Source organism: Phaenicophaeus curvirostris, chromosome 28 (assembly GCF_032191515.1).
Source record: "Phaenicophaeus curvirostris isolate KB17595 chromosome 28, BPBGC_Pcur_1.0, whole genome shotgun sequence".
NCBI classification, from domain to species: domain Eukaryota; kingdom Metazoa; phylum Chordata; class Aves; order Cuculiformes; family Cuculidae; genus Phaenicophaeus; species Phaenicophaeus curvirostris.
Window position 1 is genome coordinate 1,942,236 of NC_091419.1, and position 26,762 is coordinate 1,968,997.

The 26,762-nt window shown below is 60.0% G+C and overlaps 2 protein-coding genes across 4 annotated transcripts; one reads left to right on the forward strand and one right to left on the reverse strand.

Annotated features, from left to right (window-relative positions):
* Positions 1–74: 74 nt before the first annotated feature.
* Positions 75–13,397, reverse strand: SIRT6 (sirtuin 6). Of its 3 annotated transcripts, XM_069878166.1 has the most exons (8): positions 13,286–13,397; positions 10,220–10,347; positions 9,097–9,279; positions 5,319–5,378; positions 4,420–4,515; positions 2,820–2,900; positions 1,824–1,947; positions 75–572 (listed from the first exon to the last, which is right to left on the reverse strand). In XM_069878166.1, exons 1-8 carry the CDS (start codon positions 13,349–13,351, stop codon positions 237–239), a joined length of 1,074 nt encoding a protein of 357 aa, XP_069734267.1. In that variant the 5' UTR covers positions 13,352–13,397; the 3' UTR covers positions 75–236. The 3 variants fall into 3 exon arrangements, with proteins under 3 accessions (XP_069734267.1, XP_069734268.1, XP_069734269.1); XM_069878167.1 differs by lacking the exon at positions 4,420–4,515; XM_069878168.1 differs by lacking the exons at positions 9,097–9,279; positions 10,220–10,347; positions 13,286–13,397 and adding exons at positions 5,468–5,561; positions 7,455–7,632.
* A 2,057-nt stretch (positions 13,398–15,454) lies between these two features.
* ANKRD24 (ankyrin repeat domain 24) lies at positions 15,455–26,384 on the forward strand. The gene is made up of 19 exons (XM_069878233.1): positions 15,455–15,505; positions 18,787–18,917; positions 19,005–19,093; positions 19,807–19,871; positions 20,042–20,099; positions 20,178–20,248; positions 21,032–21,138; positions 21,213–21,400; positions 22,119–22,147; positions 22,270–22,362; positions 23,159–23,263; positions 23,373–23,417; positions 23,537–23,635; positions 23,712–23,784; positions 23,894–24,015; positions 24,089–25,285; positions 25,649–25,786; positions 25,872–25,937; positions 26,121–26,384. Exons 1-19 carry the CDS (start codon positions 15,470–15,472, stop codon positions 26,196–26,198), a joined length of 2,790 nt encoding a protein of 929 aa, XP_069734334.1. The 5' UTR covers positions 15,455–15,469; the 3' UTR covers positions 26,199–26,384.
* The last annotated feature ends 378 nt before the right edge of the window (positions 26,385–26,762 follow it).

Genomic DNA, 26,762 nt, shown 5'->3' on the forward strand with positions numbered 1-26,762 from the left:
CTCCCTCACCCTTCTGCCCCTCCGAGCTCTGCCAGACCCCACAGCCATGTCCTCACAGAGAGGGAAGCAGATGCTCGCTCCCTTCCCCATCCAGTGGGTGCAGCCGCCCTGACAGACGTGATTCAAGTGTATTTAATACTTACATAAAAAAAGGGACAATATTTAAGGGTGTAAAAAAAAAGTCGGTAGGAAAAGTGGCACAGATGAGTGTCTGGACAGACAGAGAACAGTCCGGGTCAGGTGAGGAGAGGCTCCACCTTCATCTTCTTCACCACCGGTGGCCCCATGTCCGGGCTGGGACACTCCTTCAGGCCATCGTGACGTTCCACCAGCGTGGTCCCACGGTCCGGGTAGAGCCCACTCGTGCTGTTGTGCTGGGAGAGAGGCTCCTCCTTCAGCGCGTCGCGAGCCCCGGCGTCGAATTTGAAGAGCTGTTGGGGTTTGGTGAGCTCAGAGCTTTCCTCCACCACCACGGGCCCCGTCCACTCCGGCACCTCCAGCCCCAAGTGCTTCATCAGCTTTGTCATAACGTCATCGACGTAGGCGTGGATGCGCAGGTCGGCTTGTCTGTCCTGGGGCGTGTGAGGGAACACGGCGTTAGGGGACAAACGGAGCGCGTGGGGACAAACGGCCCCTCCCAGAGAGAGGCTGGGGACAGGGCTCAGCTGCATGCAGGCTCCAGGGCTCCTGTCCCCGAGGCACCATCCCTGGTGGGACACGAACTGACCCCGTCCGGCACCACAGTCGTGCCTCTAAACATCCCCAAGATGGGGACACGAGTCCAGGACAGGGTGGGACGGGGACAAGGGAACAATAATGACAGCACAGGACTCCTCAGCTTTGGTTATTCCAAAGACTTCTGACACCAAAACCAGGGTTGAATAGGAACCAAACGCCTCTGCCCTGTGGCATGGGTCACTGGGGAGTTGTTTAATTGGACTGTAATTCACTGGACACACTCAGGACATAAAAGCAGAGAAAGATCTGGGGCTGTTGGTCAACATGAACATGAGCCAGCAGAGGCCCCAGTGGCCAAGAAGGCCAGTGGCATCCTGGCTTGGATCAGAAACGGCATGGCCAGCAGGTCCAGAGAAGGGCTGCCCCCCTGGACTCAGCACTAGTGAGGCCACACCTCAAATCCCGGGTCCGGTTTTGGGCCCCTCGCTACAAGAAGGACCTTGAGGGGCTGGAGCACGTCCAGAGAAGGGAATGGAGCTGGGAAAGGGGCTGGAGAACAGGGATTGTGAGAGGGCCCTGGGGTGGTTTAGCCTGGAGAAAAGGAGGCCAAAGGGAGACCTCACTGCTCTCTACAACTGCCTGGAAGGAGGTTGTGGTGACGTGGGTGCTGGGCTCTTCTCCCAAGTGACAGGCAAAAGGACAAGAGGAAATGGCCTCAAATTGCACTAGGAGAGGTTTAGATTGGACATTATGAAAAATTTCTTCCCAGAAAGGGATCTCAAGCCCTGGCAGAGGCTGCCCAGGGAGGTGGTGGAGTCCCCATCCGTGGAGGAGTTTAAAAGACGGGTAGATGAAGTGCAGAGGGATATGATTTAGCAGTGGGCAGGGACAGTTGGGCTTGATGATCTCAAAGGTCTTTTCCAACCTATTGATTCTATGATTCTATCCGTCAGGCTTTAGGCTGAGTTCCTATTCCACTTCCAAACTTTACCTTCCATTTCTGTGCAGGTTTAAGCCCTCCGAGGAGGGAAACCCAGCCTGTTTGCTTGCTAAGCGAGGCTCCTCTTCCATCTGAGGACTGACCTGCAATGGGGCTGAAACGAGTGATGTGAGGGGACAGGAGCAGCCACGACGCTCTCACTCACGTGTTTGGTTGCTTGTAGGTTGACTATGACCAACTTCCCTCCTCTCTTCTTTGTGATCAGCGGGAGGTTGCCGCTGGGTTTGATCTGCAGAGAAGTGCCCAGAGTGACGGAGAGATCGGCTTTCCTGCAGGGAGGAGACAAAATATCCATGGGAGAGAAAAAGCCATGGCTGTTTGCAGGCTGCTTCTCCTACCCTGCTCCACGTGGGCTCCCTTCGTGGAGGACCATGGAGATGATCCAAGGGCTGGAGCACCTCTGCTGTGAGGACAGGCTGAGAGAGTTGGGGTTGTTCAGCCTGGAGAAGAGAAGGCTGCAGGAAGACCTTAGAGTAGCTTCCAGGACCGAAAGGGGCTCCAGGAAAGCTAGAGAGGGACTTTTCCAAAGGCATGAAGTGACAGGATGAGGGGGAATGGTTTTGACTTGGAAGGGGTAAGATTTAGGTTATACATCAGGGAGAAATTCTTGATGATGAGGGTGAGGAGGCTCTGGCTCAGGTTGCCCAGAGCAGTGGTGGCTGCCCCATCCCTGGAGGGGTTCAAGGCCAGGTTGGATGGGGCTTGGAGCCCCTGATCCAGTGGGAGGTGTCCCTGCCCAGGGCAGGGGGTGGAACTGGTTGTGTTTTGATGTCCTTTCCAACCCAACCCATTTTGTGATTGTATGAACAGGAAACGAAAGCCCAGTTGGAGTCAGCCAGTGAGAGGGACCTGCAGGATGGGCTCTGAGATCCCTTCCAACCCAACCCATTCCATGACTCTACAAGCTTCCCAGCCAGGAAGCAAAGCTGTGGCCAGAATTTGCTCTTGGCCAGTTTCTGGGGAGAGGGCTGGGCGCTGTGGCACAGCCTCAGGGATGAGAGACACAAAACCTGACGGACAAAGGCAGGAGGGTCAGCCCAAGGGCCACTGCGGAGCAGGCAGAGGACGGGGAGCTCAGTCTTTGGGGCACCACGAGCCGCAGGCATCGGCCACCGCAGTGTGAGGAACCCAAACACAATACCTGCAGGCTTCGTCTGCGAGCGTGAGGTCACGGTCGGGGAGGGAATCTTCCCAGTCCAGAATGGTGTCTCTTAACTTCCCTCTGGAAAACAGACACAGGGACTGTGGTTGCCCCTGCCAGGTGGGAGCAGGCAGCAGAGCCACCTCGGGAGAGGGGACAGTGACTCAGATCCTGTCCCACTCTCCCTGGCCCGGCATCACGAAGGGACAGAGAGCGCCCAGGCAAGCCGAGGGGACTCACCGGCAGTCAAGAGAAGGCATGGAATTCACCTGCATGAGAGATTTTGTGGCTGATGCAGCAAGGCCACCCAAACCCCAGCTGTTCTGCTGTCCCAGTTCAGAGCTGGGATGTGCCTTTCGCTCCCCAGCACCAGCGCTGAGCCAGCAGGGTTCTGCCCCACAGCTCAGAGCCCTCGGCTCTGCCGCCAGCCTGGATGAGAAAAGTAGCTGGACTGGGCCCAGTGAACCTGGGTGAGGAAGCACAGGGGAATGTGGAGTGTGTTGCGATGCCAGAGCACCTCAGGGTACCTCCAGCTGCCGAGCTGGAAATGCTGTGCTTCCCGATGGAAGGCAAGCAGCACCAGGGCAGTGCAGTGGCTGTGTCCTAGCTGGAGGGGCTCATCCCACTGCAGAGTGTTCTCCAGCACCAGGACACACACAAATTATTGGTGTGGGAAGGCCCAAGGGGCTCCCTGGCCTCCTGTCCAGGCCTTTGGAGAGGTTCCCTACACATCCCAACATTGTGTTGGGGCACAACAACCCTGAGCAGCTACAGACTAGGAGAAGTCTGGCTGGAAAGCTGCCTGGAGGAGAAGGACCTGGGGGGGGTTGGTTGGCAGCGACTGAACATGGGCCAGCAGTAGCCCAGGTGGCCAAGAAGGCCAATGGCATCTTGGCTTGGATCAGAAACAGTGTGGCCAGCAGGTCCAGGGAGGTTCTTCTCCCTCTGTACTCAGCACTGGTGAGACCGCTCCTCAAATCCTGTGTTCAGTTCTGGGCCCCTCACCACAAGAAGGATGTTGAGGCTCTGGAGCGAGTCCAGAGAAGAGCAATGAAGCTGGTGAGGGGGCTGGAGAACAAGAGGAGCGGCTGAGAGAGCTGGGGGTGTTCAGCCTGGAGAAGAGGAGGCTGAGGGGAGACCTCATTGCTCTCTCCAACTCCCTGAAAGGAGGTTGTGGAGAGGAGGGAGCTGGGCTCTTCTCCCAAGGGACAGGGGACAGGATGAGAGGGAATGGCCTCAAGCTCCACCAGGGGAGGTTCGGGCTGGACATTAGGAAAAAATTTTTCATGGCAAGGGTCATTGGGCAGTGGCAGAGGCTGCCCAGGGAGGGGGTTGAGTCACCTTCCCTGGAGGGGTTTAAGGGACGGGTGGACGAGGTGCTGAGGGACACGGTTTAGTGATTGATGGGAATGGTTGGACTCGATGATCCAGTGGGTCTTTTCCAACCTGGTGATTCTATGATTCTACACACTCGACCTAGAGGGATTGTCAGCCCCGACCTGCAGAGCCAGCTCTGATCTCCAGAGCCGTTCGTTCGGGTGAAGCGGTCCCAGCCACCCCACGTCCCCTCAGGAGCCTCCGTCCAGTTCCCCCGAGGTACCTGCAGGCCCGCAGCCCCCGGGCTTTGGTGACGCTGCAGAGCCGCCCCGTGGGCTTCAGCCCCATGCTGCCCACCACCGCGTCCCGCACGTACTGCCTGCAAGAGAGACGGCACCGCTCAGGGCCTGACACGCAGGGAGGTGGGCTGGGATCCGACACGGCACACCACGCATGGAATAACTGGAGCATCTCAGTCCTTCATGGATCCCTGCCAGCATCTCTAACCCAGGCACTGCTGACTGCAGCTCTCGCTGACAGCGACAAACCAGGACAAGAAACACAAACCAGGATGGAAAACCCAGCTTGGAGCAACCCCCTCTCCATTCCCTCCCCCCGTCCCTTCTCTCCTCTCCCCTCCCTTCCCTCCTTTCCTCTCCCTTCCCTCCTTTCCTCTCCTTCCCCTCTCCTCCTCCTCTCCTCTCCCCTCCCTTCTCTCCTCTCCTCTCCTCTCCCCTCCCCTCCCTTCTCTCCTCTCCTTCCCCTCTCCTCCTCCTTCTCCCTCTCCTCCTCTCCTCTTCCTCTCCTCCTCCCCTCCCCTCCCCTCCCTTCTCTCCTCTCTCTCCTTCCCCTCTCCTCCTCTCCTCTTCCTCTCCTCTCCCCAGCTGGCAGGAACAGACGCTGCTGCAGGCAGCCCTGCTGGCACATCCACCTTTGCAACCACGAGCAGGATGTGCCAAAGGCCTCCCAGGCAATGCAGAATTCCCAGAGTTTATTTCCCACCAGTTGTCAGAGCATAGGATTGAGATGGACAGCCTTTGGGATTCAGATCTCCCTGTGACCCCACACCCTCCGTGCCGCAGACCTGCCAGGCAGGCACAACGTGCAGGGCCCCCATCGCTCCCCAGGGACGGCTGCAAAGCCCCCAACCCAACACCCACCCCCGGCTCCGGGTGCACATACTTGCCGCATTTCACGCACTCTTCCACAAACATGTTCCCATGGAGCTCAGCCAACTTGTCCCTGCGGGAGAAATTGCAGAGGTGAGCTGGGAAACAGTGGAAAGCCCTGGGGCGACAGGGAAAGCTGCCCCTACCTCCCCCTCTCCTCACCAGGGGCACCTCAAGGGCTTCCTGGCTTTCCAGCTCTGCCGGGTGACGCAGGGCAGCAGGGACCCTCTGCCACGGCCTGGGAACGCAGGCAGCGCTGAGGGGAATGATACCAGGTACAAATATGATACGTCTCGGAGCAAGGCACCAGTGCCACGCAGGCTCTGGGGGCACCATAGAATCACCAGGTTGGAAAAGACCCACCAGATCATCAAGTCCAACCACTCCTATCAAATGCTAAACCATGTCCCTCAGCACCTCGTCCACCTGTCCCTTAAACCCCTCCAGGGAAGGTGACTCAACCCCCTCCCTGGGCAGCCTCTGCCAGTGCCCAATGACCCTTGCCATGAAAAATTTTTTCCTAATGTCCAGCCCGAACCTCCCCTGGTGGAGCTTGAGGCCATTCCCTCTCATCCTGTCCCCCCTCACTTGGGAGAAGAGCCCAGCTCCCTCCTCTCCACAACCTCCTTTCAGGTAGTTATAGAGAGCAATGAGGTCTCCCCTCAGCCTCCTCTTCTCCAGCCTAAGCACCTCCAGCTCTCTCAGCCGCTCCTCTTGTTCTCCAGCCCCTTCACCAGCTCTGTTGCTCTTCTCTGGACTCGCTCCAGAGCCTCAACATCCTTCTTGTGGTGAGGGGCCCAGAACTGAACACAGGATTCGAGGAGCGGTCTCACCAGTGCTGAGTACAGAGGGAGAAGAACCTCCCTGGACCTGCTGGCCACGCTGTTTCTGATAAAAGCCAAGATGCCATTGGCTTTCCTGGCTACCTGGGCTACTGCTGGCTCATGTTCAGTCGCTGCCAACCAACCCCCCCAGGTCCCTCTCCTCCAGGCAGCTTTCCAGCCAGACTTCTCCTAGTCTGGAGCTGCCCAGGGTTGTTGTGCCCCATGTGCAGGACCCGGCATTTGGCCTTGTCAAACCTCATCCCATTGGTCTCAGCCCAGCGGTCCAGCCTGTTCAGATCCCTTTGGGGCCTCCCGACCCTCCATCAGATCAACACTTCCACCCAGCTTAGTGTCATCCACAAACTGGCCTGGCTGCAGTGAGGCAGCTGCTCCAGGAGAGAGGACTTTTGGGGCTTCCCTGCACCAAGCGTGGCTGCCACAAGCAGGGCAAGCAGTGCTGGCAAAACTACAGCACAGAGAGCACCGCTTAGCGCATTCAACACAAAAAACAGCGTTCAGAGGCAGTTTGGGCAGAGCTGTCCCTCTGGCAAGGGAGGGGAGACCCAGAGCACACGTTGAGATCCTGCCCAGAGGTTTTTTGCACGGTGGTTTCATTTCCATCGCACAAGCGCTACGCTACAGCCAGAACAACCGGGCCTACGGGAGGCACAGCATGTCCTGGGTTTTTAGTTTTAAATGCTTCCATCTGCAGCACCAATTCCAGCCCCTGTGTGGATCCAGCTTCAAATCTTCTCCGCGCCTGGCAGGAACCCAGATCTCCGCTTAGCTCAGCCGTGTTCCTCTCTGTCCTTGCACGGTTCCAGCCCTTGGCCACTCATTTCGACTAAACTCCCCTCGAGCTCAGCGCCAGCCTTGAAGCGCAGAAGTTCCAGGAGAACAAGGAGAGTGGCTCATGTTCCTACGAGCCCCACAGTGACTGAGAACCTCCTCCAGGGTGGATGGAGACAGGACTGACCTGATTTCCCCCATTCTGGCCCCAGTTCAGCAGCGCTTTCTTAAGCCTGTGCTTTGCTTGGGTGGAAGAGCTGTGCTAAACCAGATCGGGCGCCAGCGGCACTGGGCTGCGGGGAGCACAGCTGAGTTCTGATCCTTATTTCCTACTCATTTTCCCCATAGTTATTTAGCTCAAAAAGGCAAATATGGTGCTAGGAGCAGGATTCAGGGCTTTCAAAGATCAGAAACACCCCTGGAGGCAGCTCTGTGCTCAGCCCATCAGGCTGAAGACATTTGTGAGACCTATCTCCTCCCAGGTCCCATTCATATTCCTCGTTCTCATCCCAGCTCCCTTCCTTTTATTTTCTTACTTGAATTCGCCTGCTCTTCCCTCTCCTTTCCAGGCAGCTCCAAGCAGTTTGTCTCACAAGATAATCGCTCGCTGGTCTTAAGCATTGGAAACGCATTTTATGATGGGTTGAAGTTTCTTGAAGGGCAGAGCCTTGCTCTGATAAACACACTTCGGTTCCCATCCGTGCAGGGAGTGGAGATCTTGACCCCTTGGATCCCACGTGGCGCAGCTCCCCACAGAGCAAACGGGGCGACGCAGGATCCCTGGCCCCACCGCAGCGGATAAGGAAATCGGAGAGCATGGCCAGTAAGTCAGAGCAGTTCCAATCGGGGGGGGGCTTTCTCCCTGTCTCAGCCACTCTTGTGGTTTCACAAATTTATTGAGAGGGAAAGGATTTTCTGAGGCTATTGTGGGCACAAGCACGGTTTCACAGAATTATAGAATAGTATGGGTTGGAAGAGACCTTAAAAATCACCTAATTCCAACCCCCCTGCCATGGGCAGGGACTCCTCCCACTAGACCAGGCTGCCCAAGCCCCATCCAACTTGGCCTTGAACACCTCCAGGGATGGGGCAGCCACAGCTTCCCTGGGCAACCTGGGCCAGTTTCTCACTGCTCTCATGGTGAAGAAATTCCTCCTTATGTCTAGTCTAAATCTGCCCCTCTCCAGTTTATCCCCATTGCCCCTCATCCTGTCACTCCTAACCTTTGTAAACAGTCCCTCCCCAGCTTTCTTGTAGCCCCTTCAGGTACTGGAAGGTCGCTATAAGATCTCCTTGGGGCCTTCTCTTCTCCAGGCTGGACAACCCCAACTCTCTCAGCCTGTCCTTGTGTGGGAGGTGCTCCACCCCTCGGATCATCTTTGTAGCCTCCTCTGCACCCGCTCCAACAGCTCCATCTCCTTCATCACAACAGCAGCACTGCCTTGGTTTTCCCTCAAGAGATTCGGTTTAAGCAAACTGTAAAACAGCGCAAGATCCAGTGCTCTGCTCTAGCAACACTGGCAAAACAGGGCGACCCACGTCTCTGTAAGCAGCAGGAGTGGCTGCTCTTGTTCTACCTCCTGTCCCTTCAGTCCTCTGGAAAGGATTGAGTGCCCCGAGTGCAGCTCTGAGCCCAATTCCCAGGAGCACGTGCCCCACTTGATGGCCACATCTCACTCCTGTAGGGTCTGCACAGCCAGGCTGCTCCCAAGAACACCCTCAGCTACAGTGCTGGGGACATTGTGACCTGATCGTTTCTCTTGTGAATGAACAGCTTCTGGCTGTACTTCTAGAGAGCATCAGCTGAGACTGCTTTTGTTTCATCACCCTCTGAATTCTGACCATAACCTCTCTCCTCCAAACTCAAGCTTCCTCAAGTCTCCCCGGAGCACAGCCTTCTCCTCTCCAGGCTGAACAACCCAAACTCTCCCAGCCTGGCCTCATAGCAGAGGGGCTCCAGCCCTCGGATCACCTCTGTGGCCTCCTCTGGACCTGTTCCAAAACCTCCATATCCCTCCAGTTTCTACTCCCCGTATCAGATGGCTTCCAAAACAGCCTTGGAAATTGAGCCCCAGACGCTTGCACGCGAGGCCACGGGGACCGAGGAGCAACAACAGCCACATGGCAGCGGCTGCGACAGCCCCAGGGGACCTGGAAACAGGGAGGGAGAGGCCGTACCGTGGGAATCCTGAACGCACGTGAAGGCCGTCCACATTCTGGCTGACCAGGAATTTCAGGATGCCGACTCTCTGCAGCCCCAGCAGCGCCATGTGAGTCTTGGAGGGTCTGGCATTCTCAAACGTAGTGTCAAATTTTGGAGAGAGCCCCTTCTCTTCCATAGTCCAGACGCCATTGGGGCCCCTGCAGCAGCGGAGACGGAAAGGGTGAGAATTGAGGGCTTGGGATCATAGAATCATGAAAAGGTTTTGGTTGGAAGGGACCTCAAAGCCCATCCAGTTCCAAGCCCCTGCCATGGGAAGGGACACCTCCCACTGGATCAGGGGCTCCAAGCCCCATCCAACCTGGCCTTGAACACCTCCAGGGATGGGGCAGCCACCACTGCTCTGGGAAACCTGGGCCAGGGCCTTACCATCCTCATTGTGAAGCATTTCTTCCTAATATCTAATCTAAATCTTCCCCTTTCCGATTTAAAGCCATTCCCACACATCCTATCACTCCAGGCCCTTGGAAAAGCCCCTCCCCAGCTTTCCTGGAGCCCCTTTCAGTCCTGGAAGCTGCTCTAAGGTCTCCTCAGAGCCTTCTCTTTTCCAGGCTGAACAACCCAACTCTCTCAGCCTGTCCTTACTGCAGAGGTGCTCCAGCCCTCAGATCATCTGTGTGTCCTCCACTAGACCCATTCCAACAGTTCCATTTCCTTGTAATGTTGGGGATTCCAGAACTGGACCCAGGACTCCAGGAGGGGCCTCACAAGAGCAGAGTTGAGGGAGAGAATCTCTTCTCTTACCCTGCTGGCCACACTTGGATCCAAGGGGGATCCAACAACAGAGCTATAAACGCACCATAAGCCCCGTCAGTAGAGGACGAGCAAGGCACTGCTCGATGAAGGTCATGGACTACCAGATATTTCTGTCATTGATGCTGGCAGAGCACACAGGGATTCTGTGCACACAGCCTAATGTCACATGGGTGTGCGTGAGGGCAAGGGTACTTCCAGCTGGCCCCAGGACCGCACAGGCGGGACGGCGTCGCAGGAAGCGCAGTCCAGAGCTTTACAGGATGCAAGACGGACTCAGAGGAGGTGCCATCTCCCAGCCCTTCGCCTACTGCCCACCGCCCTTACCTGAAATCAGGAATCCCCGAGGCGGTGCTGATTCCAGCCCCTGTGTGAAACACCACATTGGAGGAACTCCTGATCAGGTCTGCCAGCTCCCGCACCTTCCTCTCCAGTTCCTCCGGCGGGTCAAATATCTGAGAAGAGAAGAGACAAACCACTCGGGCATGGAGGGATGCAGGGACAGATCTTACACCCTTCCAGCACAGAGACCCAGTAAACCCCAATTCTTTCTTATCCATGGGAGAGGATTTCACATTCCTTAACAAAAAAAGCATTTGGGGTTGTTCAGCCTGGAGAAGAGAAGGCTCCAAGATCTTATAGTGACCTTCCAGTACCTGAAAGGGGCTGCAAGAAAGCAGGAAAGGGACTATTCATAAAGTCTTGTGGTGACAGGACGAGGGGGAAGAGGTATAAACTGGAGAGGGGCAGATTTAGGCTTGATATAGGGAGGAATTTCCTCACCATGGGAGTGGGGAGGCCCTGGAACAGGTTGCCCAGGGAAGCTGTGGCTGCCGCATCCCTGGAGGGGTTCAAGGCCAGGTTGGATGGGCCTTGGACAGCCTTGTCTAGTGGGAGGTGTCCCTGCCCATGACAGGGAGGTTGGAATTAGATGATTTTTAAGGTCCCTTCCAACCCAAACTGAAATGGTGTTGTATAAAACCGCTCCGTGCAGGGTAAGAGCTGAAAACACCCAATGCAGGCCAGGTATTTATTGCTGTCGCTGGCAGGCAGCTGATACCCTGAGAAGTGGCTGGGCTCCAGGGCACCGCGGGCAGCAGGAGGACAGGAGCAAACCCAGTGCCACCTCACGCGTGCTCAGCTCCAGCTGTCACCAGCTCTGCAGACAGGACAGGGCTGCGCAGGAAGCCGTGGAGGTGGGGGACACGGGGACGCTGCGGCAGGGTGGCACCGCGTGCCCACCCAGATTGGTGGCACGGGCACAGGGGTTCATTGCTGGGAGAGGTTTCTCCACCCTGGGCTCCTGGGGATGGGGACTAAGGCCAGACTGCTGGCTGTCCCTGTCCCCTCACCTGCCCGCCAGGCTCAGGGCCTGTCCCTGTCCCCTCGTCCCAAAGTTTAAGCTTCCCTGGTACCGCTGGGGGCATGGGGCGAGGATAGAGGGTCCCCGTGTGGCTCATGGGGCACAAAACAGGGACAGCGCTGGGCCTGGAGGTCAATGAGAAGGAGAGGGCTGTGCGGCAGGGCTGGGGGACACATGGAGGGGCACAGGGAAAGGGCAGAGACAGAGGCAGAAAGAAGGAGCTGTGGGGCAGGGCCGCAGGGCAGGGCTGGGGGGACACGGAAAGAGCTGTGAGAGGCAGGGAAGGAGCCATGGGGCACAGGGAGGGAAGGAGCTGTGGGGCAGGGCGTGGGGGGACAGGGAGGGGCACAGGGAGGGAGCTGTGGGGCAGGGATGAAGGGTACAGCAGAGGAGCCATGGGGCAGGGCTGGGGGGACAGGGAGGGACCATGGGGCAGGCAGGGCTGAGGGTCACAGGGGAGGGAGCTGTGGGGCAGGGCTGAGGGGCAAAACTAGGGGGCTCAGGGAGGGGATCATGGGGCAGGGCTGTGGGGCACAGGGAGGAGCTATGGGGCAGGAATCAGGGGCACAGGGAGGAGCTATGGGGCAGGAATCAGGGGCACAGGGACAAGGCTGCGGGGCAGGGATGAGGGGGACAGGGAAGGAGCTATAGGGCAGGGCTGTGGGGCACAAGGAGGGACCATGGGACAGTCAGGGCTGGGAGGCACAAGGGAGGGAGCTGTGGGGCAGGGTTGTGGGGCACAGGGAGGGAGCTGTGGGGCAGGGCTGTGGGGCACAGGGAGGGATCTGGGGGGCACAGGGAGGGAGCTGTGGGGCAGGAATCAGGGGCACAAGAAGGGAGCTGTGGGGCATAGGGAGGGGGCTGTAGGGCAGAGTTTTGGGGCACACGGAGGGGGCTGTGGGGCAGGGATGAGGGGGACAAGGAGGGATCCATAGGGCAGGGCTGTGGGGCACAAGAAGGGACCATGACAGTCAGGGCTGTGCGGCACGAGGAGGGAGCTGTAGGGCAGAGCCGTGGGGCACATGGAGGGAGCTGTGGGGCAGGCATCAGGGGCACAAGAAGGGAGCTGTGGAGCACAGGCAGGGAGCTGTGGGGCAGGGCTGTGGGGCACATGGAGGGAGCTGTGGGGCAGGCATCAGGGGCCCAGAGAGGAACTGTGAGGCAGGGCTGTGGGGCACAGGGAGGGAGCTGTGGGGCAGGGCTGTGGGGCACATGGAGGGAGCTACGGGGCAGGAATCACGGGCCCAGAGAGGAACTGTGGGGCAGGGCTGTGGGGCACAAAGAGGGAGCTGGGGGGCACAGGGAGGGAGCTGGGGGGCAGGGCTGTGGGACACAGGGAGGGGGCTGAGGGGCACAGGGAGAGGGCTGAGGGGCACAGGGAAGAGCTGTGGGGCACAGGGAGGGAGCTGTGGGGCAGGGCTGTGGGGCACAGGGAGAGGGCTGAGGGGCACAGGGAGAGAGCTGAGGGGCACAGGGAGAGAGCTGAGGGGCACAGGGAAGAGCTGTGGGGCACAGGGAAGAGCTGTGGGGCAGGGCTGTGGGGCACAGGGAGGGAGCTGTGGGGCACAAGGAGGAGCAGCTGTGGGGCACAGGGAGAGGGCTGAGGGGCAGGAGTCAGGGGCACAGGGAGGAGCTGTGGGGCACAAGGAGGAGCTGTGGGGCACAGGGAGAGGGCTGAGGGGCACAGGGAGGAGCTGTGGGGCACAGGGAGGAGCTGTGGGGCACAGGGAGAGGGCTGAGGGGCAGGAGTCAGGGACACAGGGAGGAGCTGAGGGGCACAGGGAGGGAGCCGTGGGGCACAGGGAGGGAGCCGTGGGGCACAGGGAGGGAGCTGTGGGGTACAGGGAGAGGGCTGAGGGGCACAAGGAGGAGCTGTGGGGCAGGAATCAGGGGCACGGGGAGGAGCTGTGAGGCAGGGCTGGGGGGGGGGGGCAGGGAGGGGCACAAGGAGGGGCCATGGGGCAGGGCCGGGGGTGCCGAGGAGGAGCTGTGGGGCGCAGGGGGGGCTCGGTGGGGCCGGTCCCGCTCACCTCGGGCAGCCCGCACTTGCCCTTGTCCGAGTAGGGCGAGAGGCCGGCCGCGTAGTTGACCGCCATGGCCCGCGGCGCCGGCGCCGCTCCGGGCGGAAGCGCGCGGGGACGCCGGGCGGGCAGCGCGCATGCGCGGGGCTGCAGCAGGGCGGAAGCGCGGGGACGGTGCGGGAAGTGCGCATGCGCGGGGGCGCTGAGGGCGGAAGCGCGCGGGGAAGGCAGAGCGAGAGAACGCGCGCGAGTCGCCGGCGCCGCCATCTTTGTGTCGGGCAGGGAGGGAGGCTGCCCTCAGGGTGTCAGGGCGGGGTGGGGGTCACAGGGAGGGGAGCGGGAACAGGGAGGGAAGTGGGATCGTAGGATCATAGAATAGTTTGGGTTGGAAGGGAACATAAAGATCATCCAGTCCATCAGGGATGTCTCCCAAAGGATCAGGAGCTCCAAGCCCCATCCAACCTGGCCTTGAACACCTCCAGGGATGGGGCAGCCACCCCTGCTCTGGGCAACCTGGGCCAGGGCCTCCCCACCCTCATTGTGAAGAAATTCCTCATGTCTAGTCTAATCTGCCCCTCTCCAGTTTATCCCCATTGCCCCTCGTCCTGTCACTCCAAGCCTTTGTGAACAGCCCCTCCCCAGCTCTCCTGTAGAACCTTCACATACTGGAAGGTCGCTATAAGATCTCCTTGGAGCCTTCTCCAGACTGAACAACCCCAACTCCTTCAGCCTGGCCTCATACAGGAGGTGCTCCAGCCCTCTGATCATCCTTGTAGCCTCCTCTGGACCCGCTCCAACAGTTCCATCTCCTTCTTATGTTGAGGATTCCAGAACTGGACACAGGACTCCAGATAGGGTCTCACAAGAGAGGAACAGAGGGGACAATCCCCTCCCTCACCCTGCTGGCCACGCTGCTTTTGATGCAGCCCAGGACACGGTTGGTTTCTGGGCTGCGAGTGCACATTGCTGGCTCATGTCAAGCTTCCCACCCCCAGCACCCCAAGCCCTTCTCTGCAGGGCAGCTCTCGATCACATCATCCCCATCGTGTACTGAAATCAGGGATTGCCCCAACCCAGGTGCAGGACCTTGCACTTGGCCCTGTTGAACCCCATGAGGTTCTCACAGTCCCGCTACTCCAGCCTGTCCAGGTCCCTCTGGATGCCATCCCATCCTTCCACAGTGGCGACTGCCCCACTCAGCTTGGTGTCGTCTGCAGACTTGCTGAGGGTGCCCTTGATCTCACTGTCCATGTCATTGATGAAGAGATTAAATAGCACTGGTCAGGTTAATGGGTGCTGGAATAGGGTGTTGGGGAAAGGGGTGCAGGGAAGGGAAGGAGGTGCCAGGGGATGGAAAGGGATGCCAGGGCAGGGGGTGCCAGTGAAGGGAAGGAAAGGCATTCCAGGGAAGGAAGGGGCTGCCAGGAAAGAGGGTACAGGGAAGGGGGTCCCAGGGAAAGGGTACGGGTTGCAGGGAAAGGCAGGGATTGCCAGGGCAGGGCAGTGGGTGCCAGTGGAAGGGCAGGGAGTGCAGGGAAGGGGGCTGCAGGGAAGGGCAGGGGTTGCCGGGGAAGGTAATGGGGTACAGGGAAGGAAAGGGGGTGCAGGGAAGGGGATGCCAGGGCATTGGATGCCAGGGAATAGCAAAGGGTGCCAGGAAGGTCAGGGAGTGCCAGGAAGGGCAGGGAGTGCAGGGAGGGGGGATGCTAGGGAAGGACAGGGGTTTCTGGGGAAGGGAATGGGGTACAGGAAAGGAAAGGGGGCTCCAGGGAATAGCAGAGGGTGCCAGTGGAAAACAGGTGGTGTCATCAGGCCAGGCCCCAGCTGTGTCCCACACCGCCTGCAGCCCCAAACTCCGGAGATGACCATGGTGGGCTGCCCCCCAGCTCCCAGTGTGGGCCGGGCTGTGCCATGTCCCCTCATTCCCTCTCCGCAGGCATTTCAGTGGACAAGCAGCCCCTGTCCCCAAACGGGTCTGGTCCCCGGAGCCCCCCCGGCTGCCCAGTGCTGCCAGCTGTAACCGCAGCCGCAGCCGTAACCCAACTCCCTCACCTCCAGTTCTACGGCCCGTGGGGAGACGGCAGGGGACAACGGGGACACGGGAGCAGCGGGGCTGTCGATACTGGTGGAGGAAAGACCTTCAAGCACGGCCGATCCCCGTCCAGGTGCAGCAGGGCTGAGGCTGGAGCTGCAATGAAGAGCCTGAAGGCCAAGTTCAGGAAGTCCGACGTGAGTGCCATTCCCGGGGACATGGGGACCTGCCCTGGGATGTCCATGGGGACATGGGGACCTGCTCCAGGGTGTCGATGGAGACATGGGGACCTGCCCTGGGATGTCCATGGGGTCATGGAAACCTGCTCCGGGATGTCCATGGGGACATGGGGACCTGCTCTGGGATGTCCACGGGGACATGGAAATCTGCTCTGGGATGTCCACAGGGACATGGAAACCTGCTCTGGGATGTCCATGGGGACATGGGGACCTGCCCTGGGATGTCCATGGAGACATGGGGACCTGCTCCGGGATGTCCATGGGGACATGGGGACCTGCCCTTGGATGTCCATAGGGACATGGGGACCTGCTCCGGGATGTCCACGGGGACATGGAAACCTGCTCCGGGATGTCCATGGGGACAGGGAAACCTGTCCTGAAATGACCCAGATTTTACAGGGACACAGGAACCTGCTCTGGGATGTCCACAGGGACATGGGGACCTGCCCCAGGATGACCCAAGTTTCACAGGGATACAGAAACCTGCCTTGGGATGACCATGGGGACACAGGGACCTGGCCCAGGATGTTCCCTAGGATGTCCCTAGTGTCACAGGGACATGGTGGCCTGCCCTGGGACATGGGGTAGCTGCTCACCATTAGGACAGCAGCCCCATGGAGGTCATCGCTGCCACCCTGGCCGGTGGGAACCCAAGGGTGCTCTGATGCTCCGAGGGCTGTTGTTGGGAGCGGGGCAGAGCAAAGGAGAAAAGACAGTGCCCCAGGCAGAGGGAAGCAGGTCCCAGGTCCCCTCCCTGTCCCCTCCTCGGGGACGGCTGCCAGTTTTCCAGCTGCCACAGCCAGTGGAACCAGCATATTGATGCTCCTCAATTATTCACCACCAGCCTGGCACGGTGCCGCAGGCTCTCGCCAGCCTCCACGTCAGGCAGAGGGTGCCAGCACTGTCCCCAGAGCCCATGGCAGCACCGGGGGGACTCGTGCACTGGGGACACATGGCTGGGGACACGGACACAGGTCAAAGCCCCTCCTGTGGAGTCAGGGTGCTCCGTGCCTCAGTTTCCCCACAAGCCCTGGATACTCCTGTGAGGGAGGGGTGTGTGTGAGAGGCTCCTGCTCTCCTGCTGCTCCAGGAACCCTTTGAATTTTGGGGTTCCCTCCTTGAAGGGAGGTTTCTGGACTCCTGAGATGCAGGGTCGGGGGGAGGTCCTGCTCCTCACTTGGCCCCTGAGCTGCGACAGGAGGCCACTCTGTGCCCCCCAGGGCAGCGGGTCCTGTGTCCCCCTCCTCGGGGAGCAGGGTCTGGCTGGCAGGAGGATGCTGACCCCCTTGGTTTGGGGGTGCATTGCTGCTTCCCCTCAAGCCTGGGGTGGGAAAACTGCCCCCCACCCTCCCCATCCCTCTTTAACTGGGACCAGTTAAAAACTGGGACCTTGGTACCCACTCCGTGGCAGGGATGCAGGGATGCCTGGAGCTCTGGATGCTGAGGAGGGAGGGAAGGGGGAAAAGAAGGAGGGAAAGAAGGAGGGACGGAGGGATGGAGGGAGGCGGATCCTGGCTCCCACTGCGGCAGGACCCGGCCCCCGCCCCGGCAGCGATGCTGGACCGAGCTGGGGTCTGGGGTCCTCGGCCTGGAGCCCCAGCCTGCCCTCGCCCAGGCGGGGGGCGAGGGATGCATGGCCGCCCGTCGCCTCCTCCTCACCACCATGAAACAGATCTGCTTCTGTGCTGCTGCTTCCTTCGCGGTACGTCCCTGTCCTCCATCTCCGGTTCCCTTCGCTCCCATCCTTCGGGGGAAGCCGTGTCACCCCCACCACACCTGCACCTCCTTCGTCCCCAGCCCCTCCATCCCCATCCCCATCATCCCCACCCCCTTCATCTCCCTTCTATCCCATCCCCATCCCATCCACACCCGCTCCATCCCCATCCCCTCCATCTCCATCCCATTCCCATCCCATCCCCATCCTGTCCTCGCCACCTCTGTCCCCATCCTTTCCATCCACTCCATCTCCATCCTCATCTCCATCCCCACCTCCTCCATCCCCATCCCTGCCGTCCCCATCCCGGGGCTCAGCTGCATCTTCTCCAACCTGCTTTGTCCTTGCATGACATCGGAAGGAGGGGAAGTGGGCACCACCCTCCCAGTTTGCCCAGTAACCTTGGCAGACTGGTTTAGTCACCATTCTTGGTTGGGATCCTCTGGCCCTGCTGGGCTGGAGGGCTGGGAGGGGACCAAGTGGGCACAGTGGCACAGGTGCCACGCCTGGCACCAAGCTGATGAGGGGCAGGATACGAGCAACTCCCCAAAGGTGACATCCATTTCCTGCTGCTGCGGCCGCAGCGAGCTCCGGCTTGTGTCACGGGCTGTGGGGCAAACCCAGGGTGTCCCTTGCTGTGTCCCTTGCTGCTCCAGTCCTACTGCAGGTCACTTCTTCTGGCCAGCAAGCCCCCATCCAGCCCCCAGTCCTGCACAGGAGCAGGGTAGCATTGTGCTCCACGTGTCCCAGGGAGGCTGGAGCCATCCTTCAGGATCTGCTCTCGCTGACGACTCTGCTCACTGGGACTGACCTGGCCTCAAGCTCCACCAGGGGAGGTTTAGGCTGAACATTAGGAAAAAATTTTTCATGGCAAGGGTCATTGGGCACTGGCAGAGGCTGCCCAGGGAGGGGGTTGAGTCACCTTCCCTGGAGGGGTTTAAGGGACGGGTGGATGAGGCGCTGAGGGACATGGTTTAGTGATTGATGGGAATGGTTGGACTTGATCCGGTGGGTCTTTTCCAACTTGGTTATTCTATGATTCTATGACTTTGTCCCTTCCTCAATGAGGATCAAAGCTGGGCTGGGAAGGGGCTCTGCTGGGGATACCAGGGCAGGGATGGGGCTCAGGCACTTTGTGGGTGCTTCTGGGTTTGGAATCAAGGTTACTGGGGGGCAGGGGCAAACCCTGGGTGAGGGGCATGCAGGAAAGCATCGCCTCGCTCCCAAATCCCAGTCTGGTTCATCCCTGGCTAAACTGGGACTGCTCCGACAAAGTCTTGATGTCTGAGCTCAAACTGGGGGGGCTGAAGGGGATCCTCATCCCATCCGCTGTCTCCCTACCTGGGGACCAGGCACCACAGCACCCGGGAAAGGAGTTGGCCCAGATTTGGCCACTCCAAGGGACAGGGATGGGTGGGAGGTAGCAGGGATGGGGGTGAGGACGGGCACCTGAATGCAGCCCAACCCCCTGCCCATCCCTGGGACTGGAAAAAACCATCACAGCCTCCTCTTGGCTTCATTGCAGAGCCAGGACTGGACCAAGAATGATGAGAAACTCCTGCAAGCTGTGGACTACAACGATGCCGGGAAGGTGACATCTCTCCTTGTCCGCAAGGGCTTGGTCCCCACCAAACTGGACTCAGAGGGCAAATCTGCGTAAGTGCTGACCCACGTCCCCGGGACAGCAGGTTCACAGGGCTGGGGTCAGGGATGTGACTCCAGCAGCCCCTGGTCTTGCTGCAGGTTCCACCTGGCTGCCATGCGTGGGAACGTGGACTGTCTGGAAGCCATGCTGGCCCACGGCGTGGATGCAATGACCAAGGATAGCTCGGGTGAGGGCATGGCCATCACGTAGCCCCGACTAACGACCAGCCGAGGTCACTGGTGCTCCCTGGTCATTCCCACTCTGCCAGCAGGTGTTGAGGCTGAGGGGACAGAGGTGACAGCCACTTCTGTGGGGCTAGAAATTGTCCCAGCTTCCTCCAGGGACTCAAGCATTGAGTAATCATCATGGAGTGGTTTGGGTTGGAAGGGACCTCAAAGCCCATCCAGTTCCACCCCTGCCATGGGCAGGGACACCTCCCTCTGGATCAGGGGCTCCAAGCCCCATCCAACCTGGCCTTGAACACCTCCAGGGATGGGGCAGCCACCACTGCTCTGGGCAACCAGAAGTCTCCCCACCCTCACAGGAAAACATTTCTTCCTAAGAGCTTATCTCAATTTCCCTTCTTTCCACTTAAAACTGTTCCCCCTCATCCTATCCCTGCACTTCCTGATCAAGAGCCCCTTCCCAGCTTTTCTGGAGCCCCTTTCAGCATTGGAAGCTGCTCTAAGGTCTCCGCACAGCCTTCTCTTCTCTAGGCTGAACAACCCCAACTTGCTCAGCCTGGCCTCAGGTGATGCTCCTGGGGATGTCCAGTATCCATACAGTCCCAGTCCAGCAGATCCTTCTGTGTGCCCATGCATCCTTCTGTCCCCCAACTGGTCCCCTCTGCCTCAGACTCACTGTCTGTCCTCTGGTCCATCTGTGTGTCCCTTTTCCCAGGTTACACTGCCCTGCACCTGGCATCCAAGCACGGCCACCCGCAGTGCGTCAGCAAGCTGCTGCAGGTACTGGGAGCGCGGGGCTGTGAGGGAGGGAGGCTGCTGTGCCAGCAAGGTCTCATCTCTGTCCTTGAACTCTGTTCTCTCACCAGTGGTGCTGGTAGGAGTGATGGTTCCCAGCACCATGGGAGCTCTCTGTCTGTCTGTCCTCCTGTAACCCAGGCTCTCTCCCCCAGGCCTCCTGCCCTGTGGATGTGGCTGATGGCAGCGGCCAAACAGCGCTGCACCACGCAGGTGAGCGGGGACATTGCCAGCCCTGTCCTGCTCGTGTCCCCGCGTGAGGCAGAATGCTCAGCCTGTCCTTCTCCCCAGCGGTCAGCGGCTGCATCTCGTGCTCGGAGATCCTCTGTGATTTCAAGGCTCCGTTGAACATCAAGGACAAGGTGAGATCCTTTTGCTCTTCTCCCTGCCACGCTCTGCAGAGCAGCAGGGACCAGACTGGGGCTGCCTCTGAAATGCAGCAGCTCCTGGGGTGGCACACGGCAACCAGCAGTACCTGGGGTTCCTGGGGTTAAAATACACCACCATGAAGTGTTGGAGTGTTACCTGGAGTATTGTCTTCAGTTCTGGAATCCCCAGCGTAACAAGGACATGGATCTGTTGGAACGGGCCCAGAGGAGGACACAGAGATGATCCGAGGGCTGGAGCACTTCTGCTATGAGGCCAGGCTGAGAGAGTTGGGGTTGTTCAGCCTGGAGAGGAGGAAAAGGCTCCAGGGAGACTTTAAAGCAGCTTCCAGTCCTGAAAGGGGCTCCAGGAAAGCTAGGGAGGGACTTTTTCCAAGGGCATGGAGTGATGGGACATGGGGGAATGATTTTAAACTGGAAAGGGGAAGATTTATATTGGTCATAAGGAAGAAATTCTTCACGATGAGGGTGGGGAGGCCCTGGCCCAGGTTTCCCAGAGCAGTGGTGGCTGCCCCATCCCTGGAGGTGTTCAAGGCCAGGTTGGATGGGGCTTGGAGCAACCTTATTCAGCGGGTGGTGCCCCTGCCCATGGCAGGGGTTGGAACTGATTGGGTTTTACGGTCCCTTCTGACCCAAACCATTCAATGATTCTATGATTCTAAGTGGGATGCGGAAATTTGGGAGATAATGGGAGTGGGGTGCTCCACGGGGGGATCTGAGCTTCATCCGTGCAGCCTCACCCAACCCAACTCTGCCCAGGATGGCTTCACACCGCTGATCCTTGCTGCCAAGATGAGCCACTCTGAGCTCTGCCGGTACCTGCTGCAGCGCGGCGCAGCAGTCAACAGCCGGGACCTGCAGGGGAGGTAAGGCTGCACTGGGGGCAGGTGGGGAGATGGAGGGAATGGTCTCCATCATCTCCTCTCCCCGCTCTGCTCAGGACAGCCTTGATGCTGGCCTGCGAGAACGGCAGTGTGGAGACGGTGGAGGTGCTCATCAATGCCGGTGCCCGCGTGGCCTTGGTGGACTCCACAGGTCATGATGCCGCACACTACAGCCTGGCCACAGGCAACGCTCTCATCCAGCATTTCTTGCAAGAGGCTGCTCGGCGCCGCTCCTGGGCCAGTGGTAAGGCAGCCGGGCCAGCCTGGTGCTCCTTGTCCAGAGGGCACGGACCCATGGGGGTGTTTTCACTCTGCAGCTCACTTTGGGGCAAGGATGTGACCTCTGGAAGAGGCCAAGCAAGGCTTGGGGGTCACACATCCCATTTCCTCATGAATTGGATGTGCCTTCACCCATGCTGTCACCAACCAAGTGCTGGGAGGTGGTGGGAGCCTTGGTTGCCTCTCTTGGTGGCTTGCATGTGCTTGCACACCTGTGTTCACACATGTGTAGCAGTGTTTTTACATCTGTCTGCATGCGCCTGCCCGTGTGCACATGTCTCCCCATGTCTGCATGTGTGCACATCCCTATGGTCACACATTTATACCCCATCCCTGGAGGTGTTCAAGACCAGGTTGGATGGGGCTTGGAGCCCTTGATGCAGTGGGAGGGTTGCCTGCCCATGGCAGGGTTGAAACTGGATGGGCTTTAAGGTCCTTTCCAACTGAAACCATTCCATGATTCTATGATCCGTGCATGTCCCCGTGTCTGTCTGTCTGCAGTGGGACCCCTTCCATGCACACGTGTCCCTCTGTGCCTCGTGTGCATATACCCAAGTGCCCACCCCTGTGTGAGCACACTCAGAGGTGCCTCTGTACCCCCGTGGGTTCTGCCTGCTCTGCCCATCCCTACCACCTCCTAACCCCCCTCCTCAATTTCTTTGTCTTCCAACTCTGTCCCACAGAAGAGGAGTCAACTGAACAGACGTCCCAGGTAAGAGCCAACTTGGTTGCTTCTCTTCCCTCCTACCCAGGAGCCCTGAGGCTCTCCAAGGTGGTGATGGGTCAAGACGGAGGGAGGGTTTTGATGTCCTCTCTGTCCTGGTGTCTCCACAGACATCTTCACCGAGCCAGTCGTCCGTCAGGGAGAAGAACAGCACCCCAAGGAAGAGGAAAGCCCCTCTGCCTCCCCTGGGCACCCCCAGCCAGGTGAGAGGGGTCCCCTGTAGCTCCATGGCCACCTCTGGCTTGGCAGGCACTGACGAGGCCAACCATTGCCTGCTCGAGCAATCTTCTTCAGCTCTGCTGGCTCCTCAGGGGCCGCTCTGAGCTGCAGCCGAGCCTTCTTCCCCAGTCCTGAGGTGTGTGCAGCACTGAGTCCCTGCTCTCTGCAGGGCAGGGGCCATCAGCCCATTTCTATCCATCCCCAGGGAGCTGTGCTGGCACTGGGGGGTCCATGCCCTGCTGTAGCCTTTCCTTCTACAGAAGCATAGAACCATGGAATGGCTTGGGTTAGAAGGGACCTTAAAGTCCATCCAGTTCCAGCCCCTGCCACGGGCAGGGACACCGCCCACTGCATCAGGTTGCTCCAAGCCCTATCCAACCTGGCCTTGAACCCCTCCAGGGATGGGGCAGCCACGAGTTCCCTGGGCAACCTGGGCCAGGGCCTCCCCACCCTCATCATGAAGAAATTACTCCTTAAGTCTCATCTAAATCAGCCTTCTGCAATTTAAAGCCGTTCTCCCTCATCCTATCACTCTAGGCCCTTGGAAAAAGCCCCTCCCCAGCTTTCCTGGAGTCCCTTTCAGCCCTGGAAGCTGCTCTAAGGTCTTCCTGGAACCTTCTCTTCTCCAGGCTGAACAAACCCAACTCTTCCAGCCTGTCCTCACCATCTTTCCACACGGTGCCCAGGGAGCCAGCACGGAGTCTGGCTGGGCTCAGCCTTCTAGGGGTGGGCAGGAGGGGTGACAGGCAGCGCTGAGGCTTGGTGGCCTCTCATCTGCAGGAGGACCGGGACGCCTATGAGGAGATTGTACGGCTGCGGCAGGAGAGGGCCCAGTTCTTGCAGAAGATCCGGGGGTTTGAACAGCAGGAGAAGCAGAGACAGGAGGTACCAGGGAGCAGCAGAGTCACGAGGGGAGGCATCACCATGTCTCTAAGGGATGTGAGGGATGCAGACATCCTTTATCCCTCCTTGTTCTCTCTCTGTGTCTCGCTAGCGGGCAGAGCTGGAGGAAGGCTCCGTGCGCTCCATGGAAAAGCAGGTGAGGCCAGCGAAGAGGTCATGGGTGGCCTCGTTTCTCTGAGGGTTCCTGGTGCTCAAGATGCCACTGGGACTCTGGTGGGAGCAAAAGGGACTGCATGCCTGTGTCCTGCTCCACAGATCCAGGAATTGGAGAAGCAGCTGGCGGCGAGGGATGGTGAGAAGGAGCAGCTGGGCAAGGAGGTGGAGGCTCTGCGGAGCCGCTTGTCCTCCCTGGAGGTAGGTGAAGGTTGCAGCTGGCAGCGCGAGGGGCTGGGGTGTGGTGGTGGTGACATCTGCAACTCTGCACCCCCAGAACGAGAAGGAGAACACAAGCTATGACATCGAGACACTGCAGGACGAGGAGGGAGACCCACTTGAGTTCCCAGGTAGGACCCTGCCTGCCACCCAATGTTCCCATGGGGCTGGGCAGCCCTTGGGGAGGTGACATCCCATGGCAGGGAGCAGGAATGGCACCAGAGCACCCCCATCTCACAGGGGCAGAGCTGCTGCTCTCCAAAAAGACGCTGAGCCCCTCGGCCGAGGAGCTGCTGGCCACGCTGCAAGGGCAGGTGCAGTCCGTCACCGTGCAGAACAAGGAGCTGAGGGAGAAAATACAGGCAAGTGTCCGTCTGTCCGTCTGTCCCTGCCTCCATCCCCAGGTCCCTGATGGCCTCGCTGTCTCCTCGGCAGGTGCTGGAGAACTTTGAGCGGGACGAGAGCGACCTGTCCCCCCAAGGGGACTTTGTGCCTGCCAGCCTCTACAAAGCTCTCCAACGTGAGCTGGAGCAGCTGCGGGCGCAGCGCTTGGAGCCGCTGCGGGGTACGGATGTGAAGGAGGAGGCCGGTGGGAAAACTGGTGCCTCGGAGCAAAGCAAGGAGGGGAGCGCGGCGCTGGAGCCAGCCTGGACTTGGGGCGAGTGCAAGGCAGCCCTGGGTGAGCTGCGGGTGCCGCAGGCACAGACCTCCTCTTCCTCCTCCGTGGCGGAGCAGGAGGCTGGCACGGAGCTGGCGGAGGCTCGGGCAGCCCTGCGGCAGGCACAAGCAGCGCTGGAGGAACGGGAGCTGCGGGTGAAGGAGCTACAGGCACGTTTGGAGACCATGGAGGCGACGACAGCCCTGGGGGTCTCCTTGGAAGAGGCGTCGAGGGAGAAGGAAGCCTTGCTGGAGCGCTGCAGCCGAGCGGAGGCGGAGGTGGAGACCTTGCGACGGGAGCTGGAGGCCAAGGCGCAGGACTGGCGAGTAGCCGGTGGCCCCGAGCCAGAGCCTGGGATGCTGGAGCGTCGCGTGGCAGAGCTGGTGCGGCAGCAGGAGGAGGCGACGGCGCAGCTGGTGCAGCTGCGGGAGGTGCTGGGGCGCAGGGAGGCTGAGCTGGGCAGCCTGCAGGAGCAGCTGGCGGCGCGGCCGGTGGGGCGTCGAGAGCACGAGGAGGCTCTGGCGCGGCTGCGGCAGGCGCAGGCGGAGGCGCAGGAGCGGGCCCGGGCCAAGGCAACGCTGGAGGAGCAGGCACAGGCGCTGCGGGAGCGGGCGGCGCAGCTGGAGGTGTCGGCGGAGGCCAAGGGCCGCGAGGCTGCGAGGCTGCAGGCCGAGCTGGCCAAGGCGGTGCCGCGCGCAGAGCACGAGGCGGTGCAGGGGGGGCTGAGAGCCGAAGTGGCTGCGCTGGCGCAGCAGCTGGACGAGCTGTCGCGGCGGCATGAGAAGACGTGCGAGGAGGTGTTCCGGGTGCAGAGGCAGGCGCTCTTCATGAAGAGCGAGCGGCAGGCGGCGGAGGAACGGCTGGCTGCCACGCAGAAGCAGCTGGCGGAGGCGCAGGATGAAGCGCGGCGGCTGCGGGAACTCCACAGCCACGCCGAGGACACGGCCAAGGTGGTCAGGGACAGGGACAAGAAGGTAGGGGACAGGGAGGAGGGAAGGGGCTCCTGGGAGGGGCCTGAGGGCTGCTCGGGTGAGCTGAGCTGCCTGGGTTGCATGAGAGACGTGCACACAGCGCATGCACACACGCGTGCGCCTGCACATGGATGTGTGCTTGCACACGTAAGTGCAAACGTGGACACACGCGCTCCCCTGCGTGTGGCCTTGCTGCTCTCCTGGCTGTTCCCCCTTTTTCCTCCCCAAGCCGAGGCTGAAATGGGGGCAGCGGGGAGCGGGTGGGAAAGTCCTGGCTCTGCCAGGGTTCACCTGGGGTGGTGATGGGCACGGCCACATGTGGAGCTGGGGCTGCAGTGTCCCTGGGCCTCTGTGGCCTCTGTGCAGATCACGGAGCTCTCCAAAGAGGTCTTCAGGCTGAAGGAAGCCCTCAACGCTCTCCCCGACTCCCGGGAATCACAACAGCCGCCTCCCGATGCCGCTGCACTCCAGGCCAGGATCCACGCGCTGGAGGATAAGCTGGTGGTGGGTACCAGGGTCTTGTGGCCATGGCCTGGTGGCTTCCAGGCTTCCACAGTTCCCATGTTCAAACCTGCTCGCTTTCTTACAGGAGACAGAAAAGCGGCACAGCAAGGTGGTGAGGCTGTACCGGAGCCACCTGCTCTACGCAGTGCAGGTGAGGTGGGGACGTGGCTGTGGGGGAACTGGGGACACGGGGATGGGGGAACCAGGGCAGCAACCAGCCGCACGCCGGGATGGGTGGCTGCAAAGGTCTGGAACCAGACACTGCCAACCCTGGGCTGTGCAATGAGCTCTGATGTCCCCAACGATGTCCCCGACGATGTCCTCTTGAACCCAGGGCCACATGGATGAGGACGTGCAAAGACTCCTGTGCCAGATCCTGCAGATGCAGCGGCTGCAGGAGCAGGGCAGATGAGCCCCTGCCACAGGGCTCGGGGACACATCCAGTGACATGGCTAGGGGGCACAGCCCCACGCCAGCACCCCCCGTGTCCCCTTTTTGCTTCTCCGGTCACTGTCACACACAGTCCCACACCCATGGGGCAGATGCTGACCCTCCCGTGCCCCACACACCCCAGCACAGCAGCAATAAAGTATTTATAGTCACACCAATGGGATGACTCGGCTGGGGGACACAGGGAGACACGGGACGGGGGGCTGGGGAGGAGGCTGGCAGAGCTGGGCATGGAGGGGGTTGGTGCCATCATCTCCTCCAGCCCCGGTGTCCCCACATGGGAGCAGGTGACCATGAAGTGTTCAGAGCAGTGATGGCTGCCCCATCCCTGGAGGTGTTCAAGGCCAGGTTGGATGGGGCTCTGAGGCCCCTGATCTAGTGGGAGGTGTCCCTGCCCATGGCAAGGGGGTTGGAATTAGATGATCTTTAAGGTCCCCTCCAACCTGAACTATTCTATGATTCTATCTGGTGGTTTGGGAACGGTGCCATTATCTCGCCCAGCCCTGATATCCCCAGACACAAGTGG

What these genes read in the sequence shown, in the direction of transcription:
- ANKRD24 (XM_069878233.1), top strand. Translation starts at nt 15,470, where the DNA reads ATGAAGAGCCTGAAGGCCAAGTTCAGGAAGTCCGAC. An exon ending in AATGACCAAGGATAGCTCGG is followed by an intron (nt 19,094 to 19,806) that starts GTGAGGGCATGG and finishes CCCTTTTCCCAG; the next exon opens with GTTACACTGCCCTGCACCTG. An exon ending in AGACCCACTTGAGTTCCCAG is followed by an intron (nt 23,785 to 23,893) that starts GTAGGACCCTGC and finishes CCCATCTCACAG; the next exon opens with GGGCAGAGCTGCTGCTCTCC.
- SIRT6 (XM_069878166.1), bottom strand. Translation starts at nt 13,351, where the DNA reads ATGGCGGTCAACTACGCGGCCGGCCTCTCGCCCTACTCGGACAAGGGC. An exon ending in TCGGGGATTCCTGATTTCAG is followed by an intron (nt 9,280 to 10,219) that starts GTAAGGGCGGTG and finishes CCGCTGCTGCAG; the next exon opens with GGGCCCCAATGGCGTCTGGA. An exon ending in CGGGGGCTGCGGGCCTGCAG is followed by an intron (nt 2,901 to 4,419) that starts GTACCTCGGGGG and finishes TCTGTTTTCCAG; the next exon opens with AGGGAAGTTAAGAGACACCA.